Source organism: Pleuronectes platessa, chromosome 14, assembly GCF_947347685.1.
Source record: "Pleuronectes platessa chromosome 14, fPlePla1.1, whole genome shotgun sequence".
Lineage (NCBI taxonomy): Eukaryota > Metazoa > Chordata > Actinopteri > Pleuronectiformes > Pleuronectidae > Pleuronectes > Pleuronectes platessa.
The window spans coordinates 16,097,542-16,125,540 of record NC_070639.1 but is presented as its reverse complement, the minus strand read 5'-3'; the positions used below and the strand labels follow the sequence as shown (position 1 = coordinate 16,125,540).

Genomic DNA, 27,999 nt, shown 5'->3' with positions numbered 1-27,999 from the left:
GGGGACTGTTTGGCAGAGGTGTTCTAAAGTGTGTGATGATAATTCATTCCAGAAAGATGGTGTAATGATGTACTGGTCAGTGGAATCAACACTTATTAGCTTCTCTTGACCCTCTTCAACCGGGAGCAAGCAGAGGTCAGCCTGTGCGATGTGACAGGGCAGAGTAGTTCATTGAAGTTAGCTGTAACAGCAGCTGTTCAACAAGCAGTCCTCAGTGAATGTATGGAGGAAGCAGAGGGCTAGTTTAAGAAGTCCTGATGGTTAACTGTCAAATTGATGGGTAAACCAGAAAATGTGTAGTTTTGATTTTGTTGCCAAGAATGATGCCAGTTACCATGCTGTGACTGCAGTCTGACATCACTAGAAAACCTACAGTAATGAGACCGAAGAGATGTGTGAGGAGACAATAAACAGGTTTTGAGTTTTTTGTTGGTTCAATCAGTGTCGAGGCCTGCTCAGGTGTAATGTGCACATCAGAGACCGACAGCGTGCCTTGTAGCAGCAGCGGGCTGCATTGTGAGCCGTCCTGGTGGAAAACAAACAGTCAGAAAATGTCTGGAATGTGCCGTGACCTATCAACTTAACCGTGAGGAGAGGGGTTTCCAAATCCCCAACACTGCTGGAGGGCACGACTACACACAACAAAACACGCAGATAGCATAGCAGGTTGTCCCGGGCTTTCAGGAGAACAAGGCCAAGTTTCCCTCCTCCCCCCTCCTCCACCTCATTCCCTTAGGTGTCCCAGTAGAATATGGGAGGGAAGGAACAGAGCAAAACTTCTTTTTTTTTATGGGGTTAAAGCCAGGCTTTTTTTAGATATAAAACTTAACTTGGCAGACTCGGCTCACATTCCAGAAAATATGTTTTCAGCCTGTGTGCTATGACAGCGAACAGACGGTTGAAGATGAGCTCTGCTGCTGTTGTTCTCCAGAGACTTTACCCCAGTGAGTTATTCAGGAGGTACCTGGATTGCTAGAAAGAAAGCAGTGACACAAAGAAGGGGCAAGTTAAGACTATGTGTTAAGCTCCCGAGGCATAATTGACAAATTGTGGAAACCCTTTCAGCATTTAACAACCAAGATGTCTGTTAGAGAGAAGTTGTAAAATAATGTCAATAATGCTTGGTGCTATACTTTTTAGACCTACTTCTCATTTCATCAGACTTTCCTTCCTTTGTGAAGTTTTGTTTACAGTGTTTGAATAGGTCTTTTGACCAAACTTAGTCACAGGTTTTCACCAAGCAAATCCCTCATGGCACCTGTGAAGCCTTATATTCTTATATTCTTTTTATTCCCCTGTAGCCACGAAAAGATAACTAACACCATGTCTTCAGTTTCTATTAACTTTCCATGCTTTCAATTACTTTTTAACGTTGGAGTCACTATCTAAGGAGATTGCATCCAATCTTCATACCTGAGTAATGATGTATGAATCTGGTTTCACATGAGTTCAAAGTCTAAAGTAATCACTCTGATGTTTTCTCTGGCATTAGCACGAACACAGATGTTTTTACTGGAGCCTGACGATATATCAGTTGACTGGTTTAATCTGCCATTTGGCCTATCACAGATATTTTGGTATTGGCATATATGATGTCTGATAAGTGCTGGTAAAGTTGCTTGGGTTAATTTACAAATGTGAACATACATTAATAAATTGAAGAGAAAATCTGTGAAAGTCTGATCCGTGAAGAGTTTGGGGCTACTGGAAGCTTTGTTTTAAATACACCCCGTTCTCAGGGCATTGAGCAGTTTTGCTGGATGTCAACACAGACGTGGTGAATAACCTTTTCTACACAGTGTTACTTCTGGAATCCCAGGCGCTTGGGGAAGAACAATGACGCATTTCTAACTTTAAGCAGACCTGTAATCTAATATAACACCTCACACACACACACACACACACACACACACACACACACACACACACCCACACACACACACACACACACACACACACACACACAGCCACACCACTTGTCACGTCTTTGTGCTCCAGCTCACAGCATTCTTGCCATAGAGGTCACAGGCCTCTGCAGCCTGTGGTTGATGTTTGGGGCTGTGGTGGACTCACCCCATGATGACGTCATAGCGCAGTTGTTGAATATCAGATGTCCATTCCTCATGTCGCCTCTCTGTCATCCCTTTGGTCTTTGCCCAAGAAGTTCATTAGACAACCAAGTTTGAGAGCCCAACTTTCACAACCTCTTAATTTTGACTTTACATGAAGCGTTCCAGGGAACTAAACACACATTTGTGTTTATGTTTGTGTGTGTATTTGAGTCTTAATATCCAGATTGGTGTGCGTTGATTGTGTGTTCTGTGGTGTTGGGTTTCTGGGTGATTATTTCATCCCCCAGTGTAAATCAAGTTGAACAGTGTCCATGTTGCTGCATTTGTACTACAAGGAGGAACCGTTCCCACATTTTACAGCAAAGTCTGGAGGGCTTATCTTGATGAACTGCTGCATCTCTGTTGCAGGGAAGTAAGATATACAGCCTGTGCTGAATACACCCTGTCCATCATGAGGAGAGAGAAACAGGGAAGTCTGAAATGCCAGTGAGTGGCAGATAGCTGGTGAGGCTCTCTTTGTGTGTCATGCGCCTGATGACACACACACTTTCCAAACTTCCTCCTGAAGCTCACCACTGCAGCCTCCAAAGTGTGTGAGTGAGCCATATGACCTGAAATCAGTAAGCTAACCCATGACAGAGTTGCTGCCTGTCCCCTCTTTGCTTTGCTAATTAGATGAGTCAAACTGAATTCAATTTAACTGTCGTCATGGTCGGGCGAGGCCTATATTTAGCCTTCGGGACCAGTGCTTTGATGACCAGGTGACTCCACTTGATGCAAACAGAGGGGAGTAGTAGAGGAAGATGAGTTCCGGCACCACCGCCACGTTCAATGAAGATCAATAAGGCTAAAAGGGAAAGGATTTACACAGCAAAGGCTTGCTGTCAATGCAGAGAACACAGCACCAAGTGAATCCTGCAATTCATCCTAGCTCCCAGTATGAGCACATCTTTTTGTGCAACTCTTTTGACCATTGAATATCGTGCATTCTGAAACATGTAATTTTTTATTTTTGCCTTTTTTTGATTATATGAATGAAATTCATGTTGTGACCAGATCAAATGTCAAGGAAAGTAGTCATTTTCTTGACATGCCTTTCACTTCAGATCCAGGCTTGCAGTTTGGTCTTATTTTTCAGAGGTTAAAGTCAGTCCTTCCAAGTCAGATCTATAAAGAGTTTTATTTACACGTCTGTGTCCAAGGGGTCAGCTGAAGTAGGAGAAGAGAGGAGGTGGAAGAAAGAAGGAGTGGGAGGCCGGGATTTAAATGGTCTCACACACAGAGACAGCTGGAGTTTGTCAGACCTTGGGGAATCAGCTTTTGCCAGTTGTTCATATTGTTTGCCTTTAACCTGCTTGTAGCAGATTTAAATGGTTTACTTTGCCACATAGACACAGATTATCTGCAACAATCACATTGAAATATTTCCAGAATTTCTGTTTTTCCTGATGCAGTAAGATTTTAGCTTTAACACTGTTCAAATGCTAAGAATTAAGACTATGTAATCACCAGCTTTGTATGCTTAAATAATGCATTTACTCTTGTGAAACACCTTCCTGCCTTAGTTTGACTGTTGGAAATCTTATGTTTTTATTAAAAGAACTACCTGGGTAATGGGCTTATGTGGCAGAGCGGACAACACTAATTGGTATCAATTTTGTTTATAAAAGCTTTTGGGGATTTAATCTCTCCTAAAGGATTTTGTAAAGAGCTAGATTACTAAAACCATTAATAATAATTGTAACATCTAAGTGTATTCAACTTATTTTCGCTTCTATCCTCTTTAAGAGTTGTGAAGATGAACTGTCAGCAGGGCTGTCCTCAAGGCTATGACCTCTGACCCACTGCTACTGATGCTGCATCAGGATGAGTGCGGTATCCCCTGCAAGTCACAGAAGACAAATGATTGGCCAGTGCAGAGCTCCACCGGGGCTACCATCAATCTGCACTTTCTCTTTAGGGCATAAGGAATGGCCGCCGGCCAGTGGCTTGAGACCAATGCTGCTCCCCCCCCTATTTGCCCATAGACGATCATCTGGGACTCCTGATCTGCTTTGTGTGTTTGACTTTCGGCAGGCTTTAGACACATACTGTACATGTGTATGCACATAAATACACACACACAGAAACTCCTTCCCCCTCTCCCTCGTGTCACAGCCGGTTTGTTGAGTTTGTGGGTTTGGCCTCTGGCTTACATGTGTGTGAGGATAAGTGCAAAAGCAGACCTTGTCTGTCTCTCTCTGGAACTGACCATTTGTTCTTGTTCCCTTTTTTTTCTATAAGCAGTGGTGGAGGGTCTAGAGCACTGAATGCCTTACTCAGTGAAAAATGCTGTTACAAGACTTAGCCAGGACAAGGGTTTGTTTTTGTCCTGGAATCGGCTCCGCTTGTTTTTGAAGTATCAACTCTCAAGTTAAACCCCACCCAGCAATCCAACACTGGTTCCATAAATAAGGGATATTTTGTCTAGTTTAATGGACTGGTATTTATTAATTGCATTTTTGTAGATGTTTATTTTAAAACAATGTTGTTAAAGAAGTTCATGCATTCCTGCAGTGAGTGCATGACAGACCTTTGGCTAGATCCTCAAGAATGACCACTGATTCCTGAGGTTTGAATTTAGACAATTTACTTCACCACACACTTTAGTTTTCTGCATGAGAAAAGTTCACACTGTGTCAGGATGTTACTTAGAATTCTTTCTGGCAGGCGTTATAAAGAATAAACTTTGTACCCCTCTTTCGCCAAGCAGGTTGAAAATAATGCTATGAATCATTTGCACAGAGTTGACCCAGGTGTTTTATATGAAACTTCAGAAAATGACATCCCAAAGGACTTGGAACTTAGAACTCTTTAATTTCCCTTGCATGGCAGCTTCTTTACCACATTAGCTAATAGAGGGCAGATAAGGCTGCACTGTTGTTGGCAGACAGTATCAGCTGGCTAATGTTGCTTAGCAAAAGCCACGTGAACAATATCACCACAGCTGACTCTCCATCTTATCTTCCACATGTCCTGGAAAGAACAGCGAGCAGCCCTACTGCTGCCTGGTCCGAGGGCTGGCCTCGACTTTGAGTTGTGGGCTTATGTGGAATGCAGGGCTGGAAAAAAGGGATGGGTTTTGTTGAGACATTTCTGAACAACCATGTTATTCAGTTGTTTTCCCCCATGTGTGGGGAAGCAGTGAGAGCTGGCAGACTAACCCCGGGAAACTGGTGAAATGGCCTGCAGGCTGTTTTGTTTGACAGACGTGAGGAGACAAGTTCCTGTGGTTGCCTCTATTCGGTCTGTTTGTTTGTTTGAATGATACAATGCAGAGCACCTATCATGTATGATTGTTTACCTGCGTAATGTAAATGAGGGATTTCTCTGAAGGCACAACCCAAATCTTTGAAATAGTTTGTTTGTCAGAATAAAGGTTTCTTACAGTTTAGCTTCAGGGGATGCTTCTCTGAGCCATTCACTTCTTTACTTTCTCTCCGTCTCTCAATCTCAAAAGAGCATGAGGCTATAACATTGCATTACCTCAGGCTGGACTCTACTGTATCTTTTCCGGGTTTGTTTTATTTTTTTGTCTGCGTGTCAGATTCTGCACTGAGAGGCTCATGCAGGGAGGTTTGACCGTTGAAAATAACTCTTGAGTTTTCAGTGAGGGAGGATATTGATTGAGGACCAAAGAGAAAGACCAAGTGAGGGAGACTCAAGAGTAATGGGAGGCAGGAGGATATTGGGAGCTGCTGAGTGATAGAGTGATAAAGTACATACAGAGGAAAGGATGAGAATCTGAAAGTTTGAATAATAAGAGTGTCTTCAGCTGGGAGAAAAAACATGCTGCAAGAGGTTTTTACGAGAGAGACAATATAAATGTGTCTCCTGTCAGATTTTGTAGCATTAATCTTGATGTACATTTCCCTTTTGTTGCCTCTGCTCCACAGATAGCCAGTGGCTGGAGGCATCATGTTTTTGGTTTTACGTCAATTGGTCCCATTCTTGTGAACATGATTTCTCAAAAACATCTAATTTGGTACAAAGTTTCACTTGGAATCAAGGATGAACTGATTCGATTTTGGTGGTCAAGGGTCAAAATCACAAAACACATCTTTGCATTGTGAACACAATATCTCAGGAACAACTCCATTGAATTCTTTCAAATTTGGTACTAACATTCACTCAGATTTACGGATGAAATTAATAGAACTCAAAGGTCAAAGTCACTGTGACCTTACAAATCACTTTTTTGGTCTTGAATCATTTGCTTTGTGTATACGTTCTCAGCAACTGAATGTGAATATGACTCATAGGTTCACATGTCCTACATCCAGCTAAAAAAAAAGGCCCATTTCAATCGTTATCTATCTGTCCCGAAGGTTTTATACCAAACCAGCTAGTCCTCTGCTGTCTCACAAGACTGGGTGATCCGTGAGAAAAAAGGGTTGACTTCTTTGTGAAAATATAATTGTAGTTCATCATTTACTGTACATTATGTATGAACACACAAAGAGGTGTATGTTTTACAGACCAGACCATCAGGTTATGTCAGTGTCTCATTTCACCTCAGGTACAGTATGTGCCGTTGAACGAAGATGGGAAAGATGATGGTCTCAAAGCAAAGCTGAGAAGCTAGAAATCTTCTCACTGTAAAATGATCTGGCTGAATAAAGACTCTCAGCTGGGTGGTTGAATTACCACAGCCAGCAGGCATTTGCAGTTTGGTTATAGATGCAAGTTTCATTTGAGATTCGAGGTAGGATTTTTTAACGCTGACATCATTAGAAGACTCAAATGTTAAACTGATACTCTGCCCTCAAAGCTTAAATGAAATGGATCATGTCTACACCAGGGGTTCAACTGTTCTGACACAGAGACTGAAACCTCGGTACCAAAATCTGAATATGACAATACAGGACAGCAAACCTGCGACACCCCAGTCCTTTGCCACAGCTGCAGGTGCACGAATGACGTATGAACCAAACTCTGATCAATATATCAAGGTCTGAACCAAACCGAGGATTCGTTGTTTTACATCAGACAGAAAAACGTGATCCAATACTTATAGCAGTAAAAATATGAAAAAGGTGAACAGCTGTCTGTTTCAGCTTAGCAGGAGATTGTTTCATCAATCATCATATTCTCGCTATGCTCAGTAATCAATCAGAGCAGCACATAGCTATTTGGGGGAAAAAATAAAGCCTTCAGTACTTTTGCAACTTTCGAGACCAAGAGCGATATCAGTAATAATTAAAGAAACGAACTTTACCGCACAATTCAAGCCATCTGTGAGCTTCCTGTCTCATGATAAGGCCTTTTTATAAATGTCTCATACCACCGTTTGGATGTGCTACTGATCAGTCAAGCATTTCGAAGCTGGAACAATCATTCTTACTTGTAAAATGCTGTTTTTCTTCCTCTGCTCAGCTCAACCAAGCGGCTTACAAGCTTTCTCGATGCAACGCAAGTGAGTGTGTATGACTTTGTATGTGTTTGCGTGAACTTATATATGTGCTTGCTCAGGCAATTTTATGTTTCTCTTTGATTTCAGATTGGAATGTGTGTTGCAATGTATTTCCCTTTGCAAGTAAACCACAGTCATGGGTAGGGGTGCAACGGATCAAAAAACTCACGGTTCGGATCGTTCCTCGGATCAGAGTCACGGATCGGATCATTTCTCGGATCAGCAAAAAAAAAAATAGACAAGACAAATAAACATAAGTTGTGTCTTTTTGTTTATTAACAATATAAAATCAACTTAAAGTGCACGATTAATATCTTCTTTTCAACATAATTAATGAAAAACAACTTACAGTGCAACATAAAAAGGCACATCTCCTTCCTTTAAACATGGACCAATGACCATCAATAAAAAACAACTTAAAGTGCAACATAAGAAGGCACATCATCTTCCTTGAAACAAGAGCTTTATGAGAGTGACATAACGCCTACGTCCACATCATCAAAGAAGAATTAAAGAAAGAAAACAAAGCATACATGAGCTTATAATTTCAAATTCTTTTTCAAAAAGACAAGGGTGTCTACATTGTCTGGGGAGAGTGTGGACCTCTTTGCAGTCACTATGTCCCCTGCTGTTGAGAACACTCTCTCGGAAGGAACTGAAGAGCCTGGCACAGCGAGATAGCATCTTGCCATCTTAGCAATATGAGGGTATTTACACTCATTGCTTTTCCACCATGTCAGTGGATCACCATCCACTGCAATGCCGCTTGCTGCCAGGTAGAATGCCACCTCCTCTTTGATGATGTCAGCAGGAGTCTTGCTGTCCATGTCTTTGCTGGCAAAGGTCTCTCCAAAAAGCTCTGCCATTGCCGACTTCTTTTGTGGAGGAGATGTGTCCAAGTTTGCTCCTGTTGGCTCTGCAGCTTGACCCTGCAGAAAAGAATAGTTGATTAATTAAACCTATTATTTATTTTCATGTTTCATAGACATGAAAAATGTGGCAATAACATTTAATGAATGCCATTATTACTGAAAATAAAAAATGTATGTAGATTTAAATTTATCATTTTTAAATAATATTTTTTTTCTTTACCTCATCACAGTCTTCAGTGGCTAGACTGCTCACAAGCTCAGTGGTGAGGTCACTGTATGTCCTCTGGCGTAGGTCAGGGTCTATGTGAGACAGGGACTTGAACCTCGGATCCAGGGCAGTAGATCTGTGAAGGTAGTCCTGTAGAGTAGGGGGTGAAGTGTATCTGGGCTTCAGGTCCTCTCTAATGGCAGTCTTGACATCTTGAGTGATGGTGCTGTCTTCCACACTTGGAGCCATGGATTGTAGAATCCTTGTTTTCAGCGGCAGGATCATTGACACCGATGGCAAAGTTTCAGTGCTCAGCAGAGATGTAACAGTTTTAAGGGGTTTAAGCACCTGGAGGACCTCCTCTGCCACTCTCACATCATCATCAGAGAGGTTTATGATGTCTTTGACATTTTTCTTTAGGGTCTTGTCGGTCAATGCAGAGTATATAGCTGCCTGCTGCTCCAGATAACGCTCCAACATATCATAAGTGGAATTCCACCTTGTTGGGACATCATGTATGAGCTTATGAGTAGGCAGCTTTAGCATCTCTTGCCTTGTCTTAAGCACATGAACAGCTGTTGTGCTTCTGTGGAAGTAGGAAACCACCTTCCTGATCCTCCCAAGGAGGCGGTCCATCCTATTGACTGAGATTCCCTTCTGTGATGCCAAATTCACTACATGTGCAAAGCACCCTATCTGTGGGCCCAGTCCTGCCTCATTCACTGCATTTATTTGATTTTTGGCATTATCAGTTGTGACTGGGATATTAGTAGTGGGCCTCTTTATCTTCCATTCCTCCACTGCTTGTGTCAGTACCTGCGCAAGATGACTGCCTGTGTGACTTTCGTAGAGGGGGCGTGTCTGCAGCACCGGACTTTTCATCTCCCAGTCTGCTGTGATGAAGTGAGCGGTTATTGTCACATAGCTCACCGTTCCCCTTGACGTCCACCCGTCTGTTGTGAGTGCAACAGAGGGTGCTACAGATAGTTCATCCACAACTTTTTTCTTCTCCTGCTCATAAAGATCTGGCACAATCTTTTCGCTGAAGTGGGTGCGCGACGGAATGTCGTAACGTGGCTCGAGCACGTTCAACATGTATTTAAAACCCTCGTTTTGCACAACCGAATATGGCCTCATGTCTGCACCTATAAACACACCAATAGCGTTTGTGATAGCTTTAGCCCGGTCGGTTTGTGCAGGAAGGGGCTGTTTAAATGCTGCGGTGATAAGCGGTTGTTGAGCCGCTTTCGGTTTCACTCCTGTCAGTGAAACACCGGGGTGATGTCGCTGCAAATGCGCGGCCATGCTAGATGTGTTTCCACTGTTGTATGGCTTTCTTATGCCACAGTGCCTACACACCGTCACGGTTTTATCCACTAACCTCTTTCCTTCATCATTAACTTTGACAGGGAAGCCAAAATGCTCCCAAACAGGGGATTTAAATGACGCGGGGTGTTCAAGCTCCTCCGTTCCTCCGCTCGCCATGACCACGCCGTGTGTGGACTGAACGTGCGCACAATTTTTTTTTCTCCATAAATCAATCCGCGGATCATGTGTGTGCCGAACCGAAATAATTGATCCGAACGGATCACGGATCAATGATGATCCGTTGCACCACTAGTCATGGGTCAGCAATCGCTTCAGTCAGTCACACACTTCCTATATCCCTCACCCTCTCTCTCTCTCTCCATCCCCCGACATCCTCCAAAGAATCATTGCCCTCCTGTCCTTGTGTTCTTCAGTAGGTAGCAAAGCCCATCTGATTAGCTGATGAGTCACTGTGAGGATGTATCTTTTAAGATTGCATTTTTTTTGTCTTTATAATTGAGCAAATCAAGCAAAAGTTCTTGCATTAACAATAATTATTAGTTGCTGTGTCTTTAAGATGCCCCTCCAGATAAAGCCCAATCTTTTCTTATTGGCCAGCAGGTCCACTCTGTTGTGATTGGTTAACAGTTTCCAGAGAGGAAATGTCAGCGTCGGCTCCCACCTGCTTTTATTAGGGGGCGTGTCTGACTAGTTGCTAGGTGTGCATTATGCAAATGTTTGGCATTGTGTTGTCACATGACCGAAATATAACCCGTGATGAGTCATTTCAGGACCAGTGCTCTCTGCTGTGGAAAGGTGCCTCCTTTGCCGCGGACTCTGGGCTTTTTAACTTTGCAGTTAAAAAAATCACACAGGAGAGAAGTAAAATCAAACCTAATGTGTCTCCTTTAACTCCTTTAAATGTGATTCATGGTGTTGCAAGCGTCTTACTGCTTTCACAGTTATGTGCTGTATGAGTACTCATCTGTTCCAGCACAAACACACTGGCTGTCATATAGTGTTTAGTCAACCAAAGGAACAGTCCTGAGGCCCAAATAAACACAAAAGTTTCACCTCCAAATGAAATCCCACCTCTTGAAATGCTCGTTGTCTGTGGGTTTGTGAGTAAAGCACATTATTAAATCATTTTATAACTCTTAGATTCAGTGCCTGCCACTCGCCTGTGAGGTACGGCAGTGAAATTAACTCAGGCTTTGCTGGAATAGAATCTTAAGCCATATATTTGGATGGTTGGATCTGCAGGAAAGTCTTTTTCGGATGAGGGGTTTGCTGTGAGGTAACCAGTGTAAACAGTGCTATCAGGCAGACCCTGCAGGAGGAAGTTTCTGTCATCAGCCGAGGGATCAAACCCCTACTCCCCGTCACGCTGGTATTTCCCATCGCTGGACCCTTTTCCCTTTTCTCTTTTGTGAAAGCCGGATATTAGAGAAGTCACGCACTGATGAGCTTGTGTATTTTTACACATGTATAAAAATATTGAAAAAAAGCATTTTACTGTTTTTAACTTTTTTCAGTTTTAAAGTGATCTTTAAAAAATCTATGTGTGGTTAAAAATAATGTACACTCACATTTTTCTATGAAATCACCATGCGACAGTAGAGCATCAAATCAAACTTGATTTTTTTTTTTTCACCCCCAGGAACTTCTTAGCACCTTCAGCCACTTGTTACTTAACCTCTGACCTTTTGAGTCAGCTATAATTCAGATGTTAACTCTGTAGCTGACCCACTGTCCACATGCTAAGGTCATATACGTGACGCATGCAGAGCTGCGGGGCCTTTTAGTCTCAATCAGGGGCCATCGGCTTCAAAAGAGTCTATGGTCTGAGCTTGACCTTTTTCATCCCGCATACACAATTATACCTTGGAGCTGCATTAATCTTAGTCTCGAGCTGGAAAGGTAAAGGCCATCATAGTCACAGATGAGCCGTGGCAGCTTTGCAGTCCCACCAAATCAAGCAGAGGTCAGTGAGGTCACACCTGGCCGGCAGCCTGGCTGTAATGTATCAGCTGAAACGGAGGGAAGCAGCTCGGCATTAGTGTGATTGAATTGTTGGAGAAAGACAAATGGTTTCATTAGCATCAAGACCATAAAACTGTTGCTGTATCCTCCACTTTAGAGAGCAAAAGACGACTAACAGTCTCTCCCTCTATTTCTCCTGAGTTTCTTTTTTCATGAGTCACGTACTGTGGCCTAGCTCAAACAAAAGACAGTTTCCAGTTTCTCACTTGCAGCTTGAGGAGGTTGAGATGGAGGTTGGCTTTCTTAAAGATTAGTCAAAGCTATAACTCCCTTCAGAACAGTCATGGACACAATCCCTAATTTTCTGTAGCTCATCTGAGAGAGAAGTGATGGATAGACGTGAAGACGGCTGGAAAGAAGATAAACTACATGAGGACAGGCAGAGAGAAAGAAAGGATAGAATAGGGAAATGGGGGAGAGGGAGAAAAAGAGCCCACTACTCCTCTATTGTTAAAAGTTACACATAGCGGATCTGCAGCCTTTTTTTACACTGATGTCATCTAAAATATCTGTGACCTCAACCAGCATCGTGCTAAGCAGCACAGCAGCAAACGTTATGGACTCCAGTGTTTTTTTTTGTGTGGAACCTTTCTCACCATACATGGTCACAGTAAATTATTTATAGACAACAGATAATGAATGAACGAAGGAAGAGAAAATCTTTGTGTGTGCAGTTAATACCAGACCTGCTGAGGTCAGAAAATATATTTAAGTTTTAGGGAACTTAAATGTGAAAGGATACGATATGACCATGAAAAACAAAGTTGACAGTGTACAGTGTAGAACCAAATACAGACATCTTTGATTAATCCATGAAGGGATTTAGTGTGAAACCATAGACTGTATATAAAGTTGGGCAACATGTCTCCACATCCTGCCACTATCCAGAAAGGAATTTGAGCTGAACTACCTATAATATGGTGGCAACAATGGTAAACAATAAACAACAACTCCCATGATCCCACGCTGATTCATGACATCATCAAACCAGGTCTTTCGTCATTGTTGTGATTGAGAGACTTTTACTGGCAGACGTTACATTATATGTTCAAATCATTTTCTACATTAAATTGCATGTGTTAAATAAAAAAAATGTCAGTGCGCTTCAAGCTAGTTGGCCACGTCGGCTAAAGATTATACTATTTGGTTTCCTTGGAAAAGCATTAAAGTGCTTTTAATCTGAAATTCTAACGCCTGCTGGCAAACACAAACAGCACTGTATGTGTTTTGTGTTGTAAACAAATGTCGTCAGCGGAAGTTAATTTGTTTTGGGTTTGCCAGTGTCTTGCCTGTGTGTGTGTGTGTGTGTGTGTTTTGGAAGGGGGAGGATATAGACTAGCCTAGGGAGGAGTGGCAATCTGGCCAGGACTTCTGTCGCATGTTTCCCGATGGAGGCCTGCACACAAACGCACGCATATTCCTGTACTTCTGACTTTGTGAGGACACTCATTGGGATAATAAATTCCCTAGCCCCCCCATCACAATTCAATGCCTCACCCTAATTCCAACCCTAACCCTGAAAGCAAGTCTAATCCCCCAAACCCCCCCGAACCCCTGACCAAGATGTCCTCATTTCCCCAAAATGTTCTCACTCCATTAGGTCTATGCTCAAAATGGTCCTTACCAGGATTTAAGTAGGTCTACACACAAAAACACACACACACACTGATGCAAGTAATCCTTTATTTGTGTCTCCTGTCAGTGTATTTGTATCTAGTTTATTGTACTGTTTATTGTTTAGCTCTTTCTCTTATTAATCTCAATTCTCTTCTCTTCCACCTTCCTGCAAATGCCTCTAACCCTCTATTTTCCTTTCGCACTTTTTGTGTCCACACTTCCCCTGTGTCTCTTCCTTCCGCCCTTTTAGACCCCCCTCCGTCTTCCTGCCTCTAGTCCAACCTGCTCTCTGTCCTATTCAAATCAAACTTCCCGTTGTGCTTTATTTAAATTTAAAAACAAAAGCACTGCAGTTTTTGTTGGACCTACAGCAGACTTGGCGGTTATCGCTGCATCACCAGCTCATTGGTCCTTATAAGGAGATGATTCAAAGAGCGCTGGCTACCTCAGAGAGATGTTTAGCTGATGATTTGTTGCGATGCCTCCTCCTTTGTCTCATCTCTGGGGTTTGATTTGGCCAGCACATGCAGCACCTTCATGACCTGAGTCAGCATCTGTGTTTATGTACTGCTGTCGGGTTGTGTTAAGATCACAGGCCGACTATTAAATGCTTGTCATGTTGGGGCTGTGTGGAGAAATGGGAAATGTAGTTCCATTTGAATACAACAATCGTGACAGTCAGATGAAATGATCAAGTCTGTCAATGAAGCTGCTCGACTATGTCCTGTGTCAGAGAGCACGTGTTAAAATGAATAATCCTTCCAGCACAATGGATCTGTGTTATCCGTGTCACTCATTAGAGCTGGACAGTGTAGTGGAGAGGAGATAATACCAGCTGAGTGGCAACAACTCAGGTTTTAATAGGGATCTTTGTGCAGTAAGCTGCTCACTATTTAGGTTATGTCTACATATCATGAAAATCTGGGTGGATTAGGAATTTGGGGGAAATTATTCCATGTCAATCTTACAGTGTGGGTGTGTGCACTCAGGTCTGTTTATAGAGCATATGTGGTGTGAGAGCAGGAGAATGAGTGCATGCTCGTGTGGGTCCCTATGGATATTTTGCTATATGCGTGTGGCATAGTGCTTGTTTGCATGTATGCACTTGTTTTTTTTGCCCTTCAACACAGAAAGCAACGGTGGCGTGACGCGTGTCGGAGGCATTGTATTGGAGCGAGCCGTGAGCATTGATTGGACAGTTAGGTGACTGTAAACTCACTCAGCTGGTTCCACTCTCTGCTTGCAGTGGAGATATGAGGACTAAGGCACAAACTCACAGCCGGGTTCACCGGTTCGCAAAAACAAACACAAGATGATATCAGGAGTCAACGGATGGCAGTTAGGTGGGGATTTAAAAAAAATATCACACCCCCCCAATACACAGACACAGATATAGTATTTTATGTAGATAAGCACAGTAATCTACAGTATATTACATTACATTAGGATCAGTTCAGTGTTTCTTGGAAGGAAATACAAGTGTGAAACAAAGGATTAGGTTCTATTACAGATGTGTGTGTGCTGTGTGGCACATTCTTGGTGCGTGCGTGCGTGTCTGAAGGGTCCTGCCCCCTCATATTCTGCCTCTACAATCTCTGTGTTAAATGAAGGTGTCGCCTGGTAAACAGTATATGCAAACGGGCAAGTGGATTTACCTGTGTGTACATGTGCATTAACTGGTCTGTTTGCATTTCCCGCTGTGTGCTTAGTCTGCACTAAGACATTTGTGAAGGTGCCGAGTCAGTGTGTGTGTGCGAGCGTGAGGTATCGTCATGTGGCTGGTAGCAGGTGGAGAAACAAGTGGCAGCTGGGAAATTTGAAGATTCCCTTTGTCTTTTAATTTTTTTGTAGCGGTTGATTTGCTCCACGCATTTGCTCCAACCAGGACTTTGTTGTGCCGTGATTTGTCTTTAGAGTAAATAATAATACAGCAATTGGATCTTGTCAATTTTAGAAAGCGTTCATTCAAAGGAGCTGCTTTAGCTGAAAATAGCATAAATGTTAATAATGATGCCAGATGCGCGAGATGGTAAATAAATAGCAGTGCTTCCCCTACTAGTTAATTTGGTTTTTCAGGCAAACTATCATTATTTATAATAAGTGATTGCTAATATCATTACAAGTTCCATTTGGCTGGAACCACAATTATTATAATAAAAAGTGAGTTATTGTTTATGTTACATGAGCAGTAACCAAAGTAGGGTTTGCTATAATGTAAAAGAAGAATATATATTCGGAAAATATATATTTAAACACAAATTGCGATGGAGAGAAACTGAACTCAACAGGCAAGTGTTGCCTATAACTACAGTCAAAACAACTAAAACATGCAGTTTACCCTTTCGAATTATATCCTTTCTGTTCCTCAGTATTAAGAGACCAAGGTCATGTGACTAGAAGAAGAAGACGAGAAAGAGATGCACAATACAGAGAGACTAGGAAAATAGGTAATAGAGGGTTAAAAATAGGCTTCCAGGGAGAAGGAGGGAGGGAGTGAAGGCAATAGAGTTGTTGGTTTTCCACGTCAGCCCGTCTGATGGGATCGTCCCCGTGGGAAAAGACTCCCATATCATCAAAGAGCAGACAGATACTGTACGACTGCCACTTTGTCGTGTTGGTTCTTCACCTCTCTTATCTCTCTGTTTTCTTTCTCACTTTTTCCTGATGTTATCTCTTCTGTCATCATCAGCAGTGATCTGTGAGTGATCTGATACAGATCAATGCCATCCCCTGGTGTGCTATTTATAGAAAGTATTTGCATTATTCTATTCTATTCTCCTTTCCTTTTCATGAGATGTTTTTCTTGCTCTCTCCCTTTTTTCTCCTCCTCCGTTGACCCTGAGCCCTCAGGGTCACTTGACCTCCCTTCACCCCTTCAGATTAGTTGCCATTATCATCACACGCTATTAAACTTCCATGAAAGGTTGAGATGGCCGAGAAGTCAGGGGCCCAGCTGTCTCATCTGTAGTCTAATCTACAGATCCTCATTATCCTGGTGCTCAGCCTCAGGTCACAAAACGAGTACGTTCCCTAACCTGAACACACACACACACACAGAGAAAGACAAACATTCTCTGGATCATATTGCTTCCACCTAAATGTTAGTTCTTTGAATAGACATAATCTACATGTGTGCAATACTACACATGAGCACACACATATCCCCTGAGGTGGACGTAATGGGTATACCAGCGCTTGAAGTGACTGCAGTATTGAGCCAGATTGCTGTCAGTGGATGCTTCATCTTGTTTGCTCTGCTTATTTTAACTGTTTGCACAGAGGGTGGACATTGCTTCTCTGGATGTGTGTCATGCCGCCAGGTTTCGGGTTGGACTGAGTCAGCTGTGATGCTCAGTTCAGTTGTAACAATGCTATTAGGAGATTTCATTGGCCTGAAGCACATGTGCCCAACAATAACCGTAAAGATATAATTTGTACAATTGTACATTAAAATGTCTAAAAACAAATAGACCTATGTGAACATTATCCAAAATTCTCCAACAAGGTTCAAACCCAATTTTATTCCCAGAAATGGGATATTTCATTTTGGTCGGCTTTTAATTGTGTCATAGCCACTTCACCCCTGACTTTGCACCTATCTGCTATAACTTCCGAGACAGGAAAAACACACTGCTTAAAACTTGAATACATTTATTAATTATATTAAATGATTATAGGATAACAGAAACACGGCTTTCAAATGCTGATTTTCATGATGCTTTTAATACTGAACTATTCAAAAGCTTAGTTTTGAGGGGGAAATAAAAAAAGAGAGATACAGGAGGTTCACAGAGAAGCACAGCTTTTATTTATTTTCTTCCCTTCCTGTGAGAATTTTACTATGCAGACAAACACATACGCCTGTCTCGCTCTGCCAGCCTCGTGAAACGAGGGTCTGACTGGGAGAAGCCGGGCTGTCGTGACTCTGCTCTCTTTAAATCAATCTCACAGACGGCTCTTCTTGCTTCCTTCCCTCTTCCATTCCTTTCTTCGCTCACCTGTTTGTCCAGTGAAACTAGTTTCTCTGTGTTTTTTTGGCCTGCAGCATTTTGACCTTTCTCTCTGTGCGTTGAGAAAAACTGACTGTAGACGTTATGTCATATGACTCGTCAACGCAAAACCAAAACCAAAACTGCAGCAGACGTCTAAGGTGCAGAGGGCAAAGCGTGTCCTCGAAACGTAGTTTTAAATATGATATTTCAAGGAAATGAGAAAAACTCGAGTGAAATGTGTAAACAGGACCTACTGGAAACTTTATTTAGCTACAGTTAAGAGAGCAGTGGGTTAAATAGTGAGTTGTAGTAACACAATGAAAGATTCAGGCACGTATACCACTCAGTTTTAATCTCTGATGGAGCGTTGTGATATATGCCCTTTCTAGACGGCTATCAGCCGTGGAGGGTAGATTAAGTGAAGGATGGATTGGATATTTTGAGCCCAAAAAAAAGAGGTCCACATTTCCAGGGGCTATTGTTTTGGCGTGAATCAATAAACAGCGGTAAATAGAGTCGGCTGACATGACATATGTTGTGGCCGAGAGCCTGCCATTGATGATTTACTCCGCTCCCTGATGAGTCGTGAAACTGCTCAATTCATCAGTAGGGATCAGGTGTTTGGTCTGATGAGATTTTGCATGTTGCTGTCCGAACATGTGCCTGCGTTAAATGCCTGTATCCAATATGGTCCCATCTGTGCAACAACCCCCTGTTTAGACGACACAACGTCTCACCATATGAAGTACAGCCCTTTACTCTACTTGTCTGTGTGTGTGCGTGTGTGTGTGCGTGTGTGCGTATGCGCGTGTGTGCGTGTGTGCGTGTGTGCGTGTGTGTGTGTGTGTGTGTGTGTGTGTGTGTGTGTCCAAAGGTCTCCACCGGGAGCTCCTTCCTGGTTACTTGCAAACACTCTGCGTGTGTTCTCCCTCCCTCCCAGTATCTGCGCACATTCCTCTCGTCACTGTGCTCGACACCAACAGGAAGGAGAGAGGAAACAAAGAGCCCACTTCCTGTACATGCAGCCAATATTCTACACAATGGAGCAGGAAGTGTCTGGAAACCATAAGAGAGGCCGTGGAGTGTGAAGGAAAGATAAAGCAGTCTCTCTTTTTCTTGCCGTCTTCCTCCACTGCTTGTCTGGTTTATTCCATCACCCTGTGTGTCAGGGCTCGACCTGCGTTTGTTCGAGTTCTCGGTAAACAACATCCTATTTCTCCTTGAGGTTATTTTCTGATCTTAAGAGAGAGGAGGACAGAGAGGCAAGTTTTCTTCCCTCATACGAATCGATGTGTTTTTGAGTTCAGTGATGCCGATGGGAAAAAGAGAAACTGTGATTGCTCGGTCTAGATTCTCTTAATTTGTTCGTACGCAAGTGAAAGTTGAACAATCAAGTCTTTTTCAGCCCATTCACTCTGTGTGTCGGATGACCCCGGTGGAGCCCTGCTGCTGTCACCATGGTGACCCTTGCTTGGGACGGACAATGTTGGACACCAGGGGACTCTGGACTAATGCTGCAGATGCTGGAAGCCTTGCTTTAAATCACCAGCGCTGGCCAGACTGAATCAGACTGAAGACGCTCACATGCTGCCAAAGTCTGCAACAGCAAAGAGAAAAATAGCCTTACTTCAGACAGCCAAACAACTGAATGGCTGTGAGGACATCAAAGAAAAAGTGTGTTTAGGTTTTTTCTTCCACTGTTTCCACGTCTTGTGACATTCAATAGATAAAACGTGTAGCCCAGAGACAAACAGAAGATGGAGACTGAGAGAAGTCCACTATCTCACATCATGATTCATCACCTTCCCTTTCCTCCACCCATCAAGCCTGCAGAAATTATGGCTCCAACCCTCCCCTGGCCGTACCTCAGGGAGGCAGGTCTTTGCTCGGCTCCCAACTTCAAAGCACATGCCCCCTGCTCTTTTTCCCCCATCTACCTACTCAATTCCCCTCCACCTTTATTTGTATTCTCACTCTCTCTTTTCTTTGAATTGTTCAATCAATATCTTTTCCCCCTCTCTGCTCCATTTCCCGCTCTTTCTTTGTCTTCCTCTATCTCTCAGCACCTCTTCCCTTTCCTGTTCACTCCCTCCCTTTTTTTCTCGCCCTCATCTCTCTTCAGTGAATCCTACTGGTCTGGAGACATCAAAGCCATGTCTCCGCCTCGTGTAGCAGTCGTTTACCCAGGCAGGCGCCTGCAGACAGCAAGCACGTTTCATGCCAAGGCCAGGTTCCCTCAGGGGAAGAGTAGCGTGGAAACACATGGCACCTTATCTGGCAACGAGAGTGTGGAAAAAAAAAGTAAAGGTCCATATAAGGAATTATGTCATACTTGGTGGAATGTATAGAAAAATGGCGGGGAAACACAAGGTATTGTTTGCCTACACGCTAAGAGGACAAAGAGAAGCTCTGCCTGAGAACTAACAACGAGGCTCTCATCTATTTTAACAAATCTTACTTTTTTCAGTTTGTAGCTTCTATCTTTACAACTCTTTCCTGGAAACAGCATGAAGGACAAAATATAGCCACTGAACTTTGTACCACATAATATCTCCCTTCAGTTGGGATTGTATTGCAGGCTTAACCATGGGTCTTTACAATGACATCCCTCTATTATCAAATTTCCTTTTCTGCAGCTCTCTCCTCTTTAGCATGAACCACACGGATGAACTCTTTTGAATTCCATTCCTTTGTGGTCGGGCACAAAATACAGACACGTCTCTATTTCGATCCAGGGATGAAGCCAAAATATCTCAGATACGAATGCTTACATCTTTCACTTATGACGTAATTTGGACAAAGAGTGCGCAGTAAAACTAGGTATTTTGTTATTGTTTCGATTAAGGGACCAAGTGGCTGAAGTTACTATTGTATGTTTAACAGAAATATGAACACTTGAACATACATGTGCAACAGCGTGATAAGAGCGAAAATGATACAACCATCTTTTAGTCAACAGTATTCAACGTTTTGACTCTTTAGTTTGGTCCTTGTCTAATCTGTTAACATTGAGGAGGCCATCATGTTGTCCATCTTTATACACAGTCTATGGCTTTCTGGATAGGCACACATCATTTGTCCTCAGATATTTGTGTCCATTTTTGTTTGTAGTGGGTTGTGCTGTTGGTGACTCACCAGTAACGGAGGCCAATGTTCCTGTCAGGTCAGGGCTGTAAAAACTGCACTCTGCTCTACTAAAACAAGTCAGTCTGCGGAGATAACGCTACACAACCAATACACACACACGCACAATTATAGCAAGCATCAAATTATGCAGAGCAATCCGCACACATGCTCATTAAACTGAGGTTGACCTACACTCACACACCCCTGCCCTTTTGTCGCTGATCAGTCATTGATGACCTTCAGTGCTGCACCGATCAGTTCATCCTGAAGGGAGCTGTGCACTTTCATTAGAATGGTAAATGCCTTTGACGAGAAGTCAGGGACGAGCACCGCTGTCACGTAGGTACAATAAAGATCAGACATCTGTCCCTCACACTTGACTCCATCCCTCCCTCCCTCTCCAAACCTCTACCACCCCCTCATGTCTCTGCATTTCCTCACATCTGCACTCTCAGCACTCTACTCGCGCATAAAAGGACATGGCTCATTTCGAGGGAAGTGCTTTACTGCCTTTGAGATCAGTAGCTGCTCCTTCAAAGAGGGACAGTATTAATGTCACAATCAGTGCTGGGCTCAGTCTGACAACATTTAGACCCTGATCCAAATGAAAAATGGACAGTCTGGACAGATTAACGATCCTAGAGTACTGTTATATTGTCATGTATTAGTCTGCAGAACATTAAAAAGAAACAAGGACATTTTGAGCAAATGCAATGAAACTTTTAGAAATGTCAGGTTATCAACAATATTTTTAAAGGAAGATTTAAAAAAAAAACAAAATTAATAAACTAATTCAGTAACAAACATTTAACAATTTTACGGTAACAAATGTAGAGGCGTGTGCAGCTTCAACAGAGGAACATGCTCTCTGCCTGCAGCAGATCACCCACAGATTAATAGATTATATCTCTTAAAATAATAGAGATTATCATTTCAGCACTCATTGTGCGGCCCCGCTGTAAACACACTGGTGTAAACATAATCCCCTGCTGACAGATGACGGCAGCTACTTGCCTGAGCGGGTCAAGAGTCTGTTGTTTTGTGTAAGTGTTGCTCTTTGCTTGTGTTGCTCAAGTGCCTTTTGTTATAGCTTTGCCTTTGCGGGAGAGAGCTGATCACACAGAGCTCGGCCTCATTAAGAGATCACAGATCACGCTCATTAGAAAAAACGCACAACTACTGTGATATATGTGCACAGGCTAAGTGCTGCCCCTTCTGCATAGACACACAAACATCATAAGGACAGGATTTATTTACATGATGCGAATACAGCTAAGTTTGTCAATTCACGTGTGACAGTGTCTGGTTCTGTCTGCAAGCTGCTGGTCCTCAGATACACCAAATCCCACATACTTCTTAAAGAGCTCAGGGCTGGAATTATGCTGTTAATAGTCTGAAATAGTGGTGTAATGGGAGGTTATTCATAGCAGAGCTGTCACAACTACACTGCAGTAATTGAAAAATGATTCCTCCCTCTAAATACAAGAGACCGGACTTACAATTTTGGAAAAACAACCAAATCATTAATATAAATAAAGGCTGAAGAGGAGATGGAGAGAAGAAGAGGAGGAGGATGAAGAGACCAGATTAGATGAGGTGAAGAATAAGAGGAGACTGTCAGACAAGTGATGGCATGAGAGTCTTCAGGCTCTCTAGCACCCTCTTTTGGACACATTATAGAAAAGCCCACCGCCATTGACTGTCACTGTGCTCTCTGGTGGGACGGGTGAGATGCTATCGTGTAACACGATAAGCCTGTTTGACAGGAGTGCTGTTCCCACCGTTATCCAGTTGTGTCGAGCATCATCAGAATATCACAGTGAAATTAATGTGTCATGTGTTGATGAGTATGTAGCTGAAGGGGCAGAGGACGCCTTATTTTGTTATTATATAAATATGTATATAATAACAATATGTGTATATGTGTGCTTTTGCATTTGTATATTACTGTGTGTGTGTGTGTGTGTGTGTGTGTGTGTGTGTGTGTGTGTGTGTGTGTGTGTGTGTGTGTGTGTGTGTGTGTGTGTGTGTGTGTGTGTGTGTGTGTGTGTGTGTGTGTGTGTGTGTGTGTGTGTGTGTGTGTGTGTGTGTGTGTGTGTGTGTGTGGTCGCAGTTGCTTTGCCCCTGACTAATAGACTCATTATAAGAGGAGCTCGGCACATGTGCTCCAGCTGGACGGCCTCGTGTTGCCTCTGCTCTCCTTAATGTACTGTTCACTGTACAATGTGTGCTTGCCTGCGCGCGCATGTGTGGGTTCAGCGGGTGACTGTCTGTATATTTAAGTCTAAATGTTTCCAATTGATGAATGTGTGTGGCACGTGTACTAGTTAATCGCAGTCTGGTAATGTCTGTGTGTGGTGGATCTCAGATGAGACAGACTTAAATGAGCTCTGTTTGTCGCAAAACCGACACACACACACATACTAACACTCACACGCACTCACACACTTTCCTAAGTTGGTCCAAGTGATAATCGAAAAAATAAGCAAGCCATAATGTAACATACCAACATGACTCAACTCTGCTGGCTGACGGTGTACACGCTATTTTCTCACCCTTTCTTCTTCGCTTTTCTAGTAAATATCTTGACTGAGGGCAAACAGATGTTCCAGTCAGACCCGGACTTGTTAACAGTGGCTGGGGCAGTGTTGAGCTGGGGTGTTAAATTTTAAATGGATTAAGTCGGGCCTTGAGAAACAAATCATGGATCCTCTGACTTGCTATATATCGATTATTAAGACATACACAGGCACGTATATACAGTGTTTTACACAATTGCTTGTGTAATGTGTAACAGATGTCATTGTAGAATAAAAACATTATATTAACCATATTTCCATGTAGGTCTCGGGACAATTGTTTACTTCATTTTGTTGTGACTAACCCAGTTATCTGTATTATAGAAGACCGGGACCATGTATTTAACTTTTGCTCTCTGTGTTATGTGATGGGCTCAGCAGCTGACGTTATAGAGCTAATACTCTTTCTGCCTGAATGTTATTGTTTTAGCATCCAAATTTGGAAACTTCTTGGAAAATTTGAGGGAAATATTCTGCAAGTCTGCAAACTGAGTGTGAAATATGAACAACAGATGATACACACAGAGCAGGAAGGAGGAGTGCTGGTACTTTTGTGTATTTTTTGTGTGTTTGAATGGTGGAGTCATGGTGAAGAGAGGACGGGATTTGAAAAGAGGAACAGATGGCGTTTGAGAGGAGGTGAGGCTTTTGGTCGTCCTGTCCAACGCCTGGGGAGATTGGCCTGTTCTGTTTTTGTGTATGTTGGAAAACAGAGATTGTGCTCACGGACCGATGACCGAATGCGTAGTTGAGTTTGAGCACATTTGCTCCATATTGTGTGTCCACCTGCTTGATCTGTCGACCTGCGCTGATGCCGTGTTGATCCTCTCACCTGAATGGCCCAGCGCTGCTCTCTGGGTATATTTGGAAAGAGACGCTTTCACACCGGCAGCGATGACAAGAATTCATGGGCGTATGGTGTGTTTTTTTGTGTGTTGAAAAGAGTAAACAGAGGCACACACAGGCTTTCATGTAATCACACACAGACTCTGGGCCTCCCTCCAAGACCCGGTCATGAATCACAGACGGAGAACAAAAGAGTGTGGCACACGGCTTGTTAGACTTGGAGCTGTGCTAGTTAGCCCTGGCCCCTGACATAGAGATATGGATGCACAAACAAACTCACTCACACTATCACACAGTTGGACGCATTAGCCTGCATCTCTAATGCAACTACTATACCACACTGTGTGTGTGCACCCTTTAATTGGATTGCCACGGTGGCCATGTGTGGACGTTTAGCTGTTTTGTGTGTCCATGCAAAAGGACCCAGCGTCTCCCTCCCACCCTGCTATCCCTCACCACAGCAAAGGTGTTTATGCGTGTGTATATGCAAGGAGCTTAATGGCTAAGCCTGTGTCAGGCCAGTGAAACCACGGTCATTCATATGGTAATAACCAGGCAAAAGAAGGAGACAATAAATCTCTCCACATCCTCTGAGAGCGTACAGAGAAGTGGGCAGACTCCATGCACAGAGTTGGGAGCTTCAGATGGGACACCGACCCACTCATATCTCAAACCCCACGGATGCAGGGCTTCTCTCCACAAAGGCTGGAGATGTTGGAGGACATGCTGCTTCTGCCAAGTAGGTGAGAGCTGTAGTAGGATTTGTTCGTCATTGGGCAGTAGGCTCAAGTTATGTTTGGAATTGTTGTCACGTTGTCGACATGGTTCACTTTGGAGGTCATGAAGACTCTATGGAGCAGGAAGATTTTGGCTCGTGTGTAATGATAAAAAAAACATATATATGAAACTGCTGTCACTTCCTGAATCTAGGCCGAAAACTAGCGGGGACATCAGGGCCCCAAGGCTCTGGGATGAATTGCCTGAGGAAATCAGGCTGTCCGAGACATATCTTTAAGTTTTGTCTAAAACTTAACTTTTTTTGCGAAGTGAATTACTTGTTACTGTTTGTTCTTTTATCTCTATTATTATCATTCCCATGTCATTACCAATAACCATTTGTTTTCTTATTGTGCAGCACATGCAGCATGTTTGGTTCGCCGGTTTGAATAGCATCTCGACAATGGCGGTCGTCTTCCCCATCGGGGTAGCTCCTTCTGGGTTTTAAATGAGACAGGTTAGATTGTTTGAGTGTGAGTATAGAGCTGTTCTGCCCTGTATAGAGGATTTTATAGACTCTGGCTTTGAATTCGATTGACTGGATTTCTAAGGAGAGGAATGTAACGTCCCACGTCATCCCATTTTGGTAACAGTGGGGTTTGATGTGTGTGCGAAGGGTGATGGTACCTCCGACTGAAAACCTTCTCTGAGGACGCATATGAGAAGCAGTTTGTTCATGAAGACACTTTGGATAAAGCCCCAGTTTTAACCTGAGACATTCATTAGCAGGTATTGAGGCACTGTTCATTCTGTTTTTAACTGATCTCTGCGGTGAAACTGCACCATCGGCTTGGACACTATGGCCTAATCGCAACAGGAGCACACATGGCTTCCTGCATCTCATGAGACGTTGAAGCTGTCACCAGCAGCAGAGCTGAATTACGGGCATGCCATCCAATAAGTGAACCAGCAGGGAATACAGTGAAGTTGGCACTCCTTAGCCGAACATATAAAGTACAGTGACTGGTTAGTCCTTCAACTGTGGCTGGAGGGAGGCAGAGTGGTGCTTGTTGGCCGTGAACAGATTCTTGTGTTTTCATGGCAATCTTCACTCTGAGGCTCCCACACTGGTCACGCCTGTCACACAGATGTCTCGCTCTACAAATCTCACACACACAGGCAACATGAAAGCACCTACACAATGACACAATCCAGTCTGAAATATAATAAATTCTTACTGCACAGCTCCACATTTCTCATTTCCCCCCCAAACATAGTGAAGCAAATTAGAAGAAAAACTGTTTGCAAGAGGCATCAGTAAATTACACTTAAAAAGAGGCTGTTAATCTGATGAGGTCAACAGGATTACACATTAGACTTATTCTCTCCTGGCCTTGGACCCTTTGTTGTCACTGCTCAGTGTTTTCATCGGGCCATATGTACAGCTGCACTGCGTGATGTGGGACAGGACAGTTTCTGCTGCTGTCCGTGTAGGTGAGATGCATGTTTACACATAATGAAACTCTGGCTCAGAGCCAGAATAGCAGCACATCGCTCAGTTACACAGAGCAGCTCAGACTAGCCTGCGAACCATGTGTCTGAATGAACTGAGATGAATATGTTTGGACTGGAGCCAGGCCAGTGTCTCTTACACACCCACCCACCCACCCACACCAACACGTGCACACACACACACACACACACACACACACACACACACACACACACACACACACACACACACACACACACACACACACATACATTTCCATTCATATACTTGTAAGGAGACTTGCTGACACAATCTTTGGCCTATTATCCTAACGTTAAATATATACTGTGATATGTCACAATTCTTCATTAAAAGTCTAAAAACAATTTATATATTTTGTTGACTTGTGTACTTACATTATCCAAATTGTTTCCAATATTATTAAACCTAGAGAAAGAACAATTTTTATTGAAGTTAACAGGACGAAATGAAAAATACACACTGCTTACCAGTTAGCCAGTTAGCCAGTTGGCTGTTTTTTCCTTCCACTGGTACTGCACGACATAAAGAAACTTTAATACATTACTTTATCTGTGAATCTTATTGTCATTCACATTGGAGGTGAAAACTTTAACTCCCATGATCCCACGCTGCTTCTCAAAGACTAGGTATTCTGTTATTGACTTGATTGAAAGAACCAGAGCAGCCGAAGTTACATATTGCACGTTTAATTTATCATAATTATTATGATTAATGATTAGAATGTTCCCACTCTTGAACAATCATTCTGAAAACTCAAACTGTTCCTGATAATGATTGACATACATGGCCATGCTCCTCAAAGGCGCTCCATACTTTCACATTTCACGCAACCAGTGATGACCGTGTGTGAGCTTTGTATATTTATGTGTTGCTCCGTTGTGTAATGGCCTGATCCCTGCTGTAAGTGCTCAGCATTGGTATTTGCGCTTCAGTTGATCTGCATCTGTTTCTTTGTGAAGTCTGGTGCAACCATCACATTGTGTGTGTGTGTCGCTGTGTGTGTGTGTGTGTGTGTCTACAGTATCAGTGTTTATTTGAGACTGTTAATTAAGCCCCCCTCCACCCCTCTTGTCTGCTTCCCAAATCAGTGCACAGCTGCAGGGCCCCCCTGTGTAAGGCAGCGCTGCATCTAATGTCTTATTATTCACCCTGTCTGTCTACTCACCAGCCATACAGAGCCTCTGGGATGGAGGGGGGGGTTTGTGTGTGTGGTGGTGTGTGTGTGTGCACATGTGATGAGGGGGGTTAGGTGTTAGCAAAGTGGTAATGGAGGGTTCGTTCAGTCTCCTAATTCGTTGGCACTACTTAATTAAAAGTGATGCGACAGTGTGATTGGAGCCATTGATAGATTGAGATGCCCAGGCCCTCTAGGATCGAGGCTATCAGTGTGTATTTGTGAGTGTGTGTGTGTGTGTGTGTGTGTGTGTGTGAGAGTATCAGCATGTGTCTGTCTGTCTAGTGAAAGGAAGAGGAAGTCATTACCTTTTAATCATATCCTTCTTTAGTCCTTCTCCCCTTTTCCTCCTCTCTCTTTTCTCTCCTCATCTCCCCGTCCTGTCTCTAAATTCTCCCTAAAGCCTCCTCCAGTCGGCCCGACCCCCTCCGTCTCACCAGCTGGCTCTCAGTGTCAAGC

At 43.1% G+C, this 27,999-nt stretch overlaps 2 protein-coding genes across 6 annotated transcripts in view; one reads left to right on the top strand and one right to left on the bottom strand.

Annotated features, from left to right (window-relative positions):
* dip2a (disco-interacting protein 2 homolog A) overlaps window positions 1-27,999 on the top strand; it is a 77,217-nt gene that overhangs the window by 8,276 nt on the left and 40,942 nt on the right. The gene's annotated exons all lie outside the window — the stretch shown is intronic.
* LOC128455801 (E3 SUMO-protein ligase ZBED1) lies at window positions 7,832-10,214 on the bottom strand. Its single transcript, XM_053439675.1, has 2 exons — window positions 8,617-10,214; window positions 7,832-8,453 (listed from the first exon to the last, which is right to left on the bottom strand). The coding sequence occupies exons 1-2, from the start codon at window positions 10,087-10,089 to the stop codon at window positions 8,064-8,066; spliced, it is 1,863 nt and encodes a 620-aa protein (XP_053295650.1). The 5' UTR covers window positions 10,090-10,214; the 3' UTR covers window positions 7,832-8,063.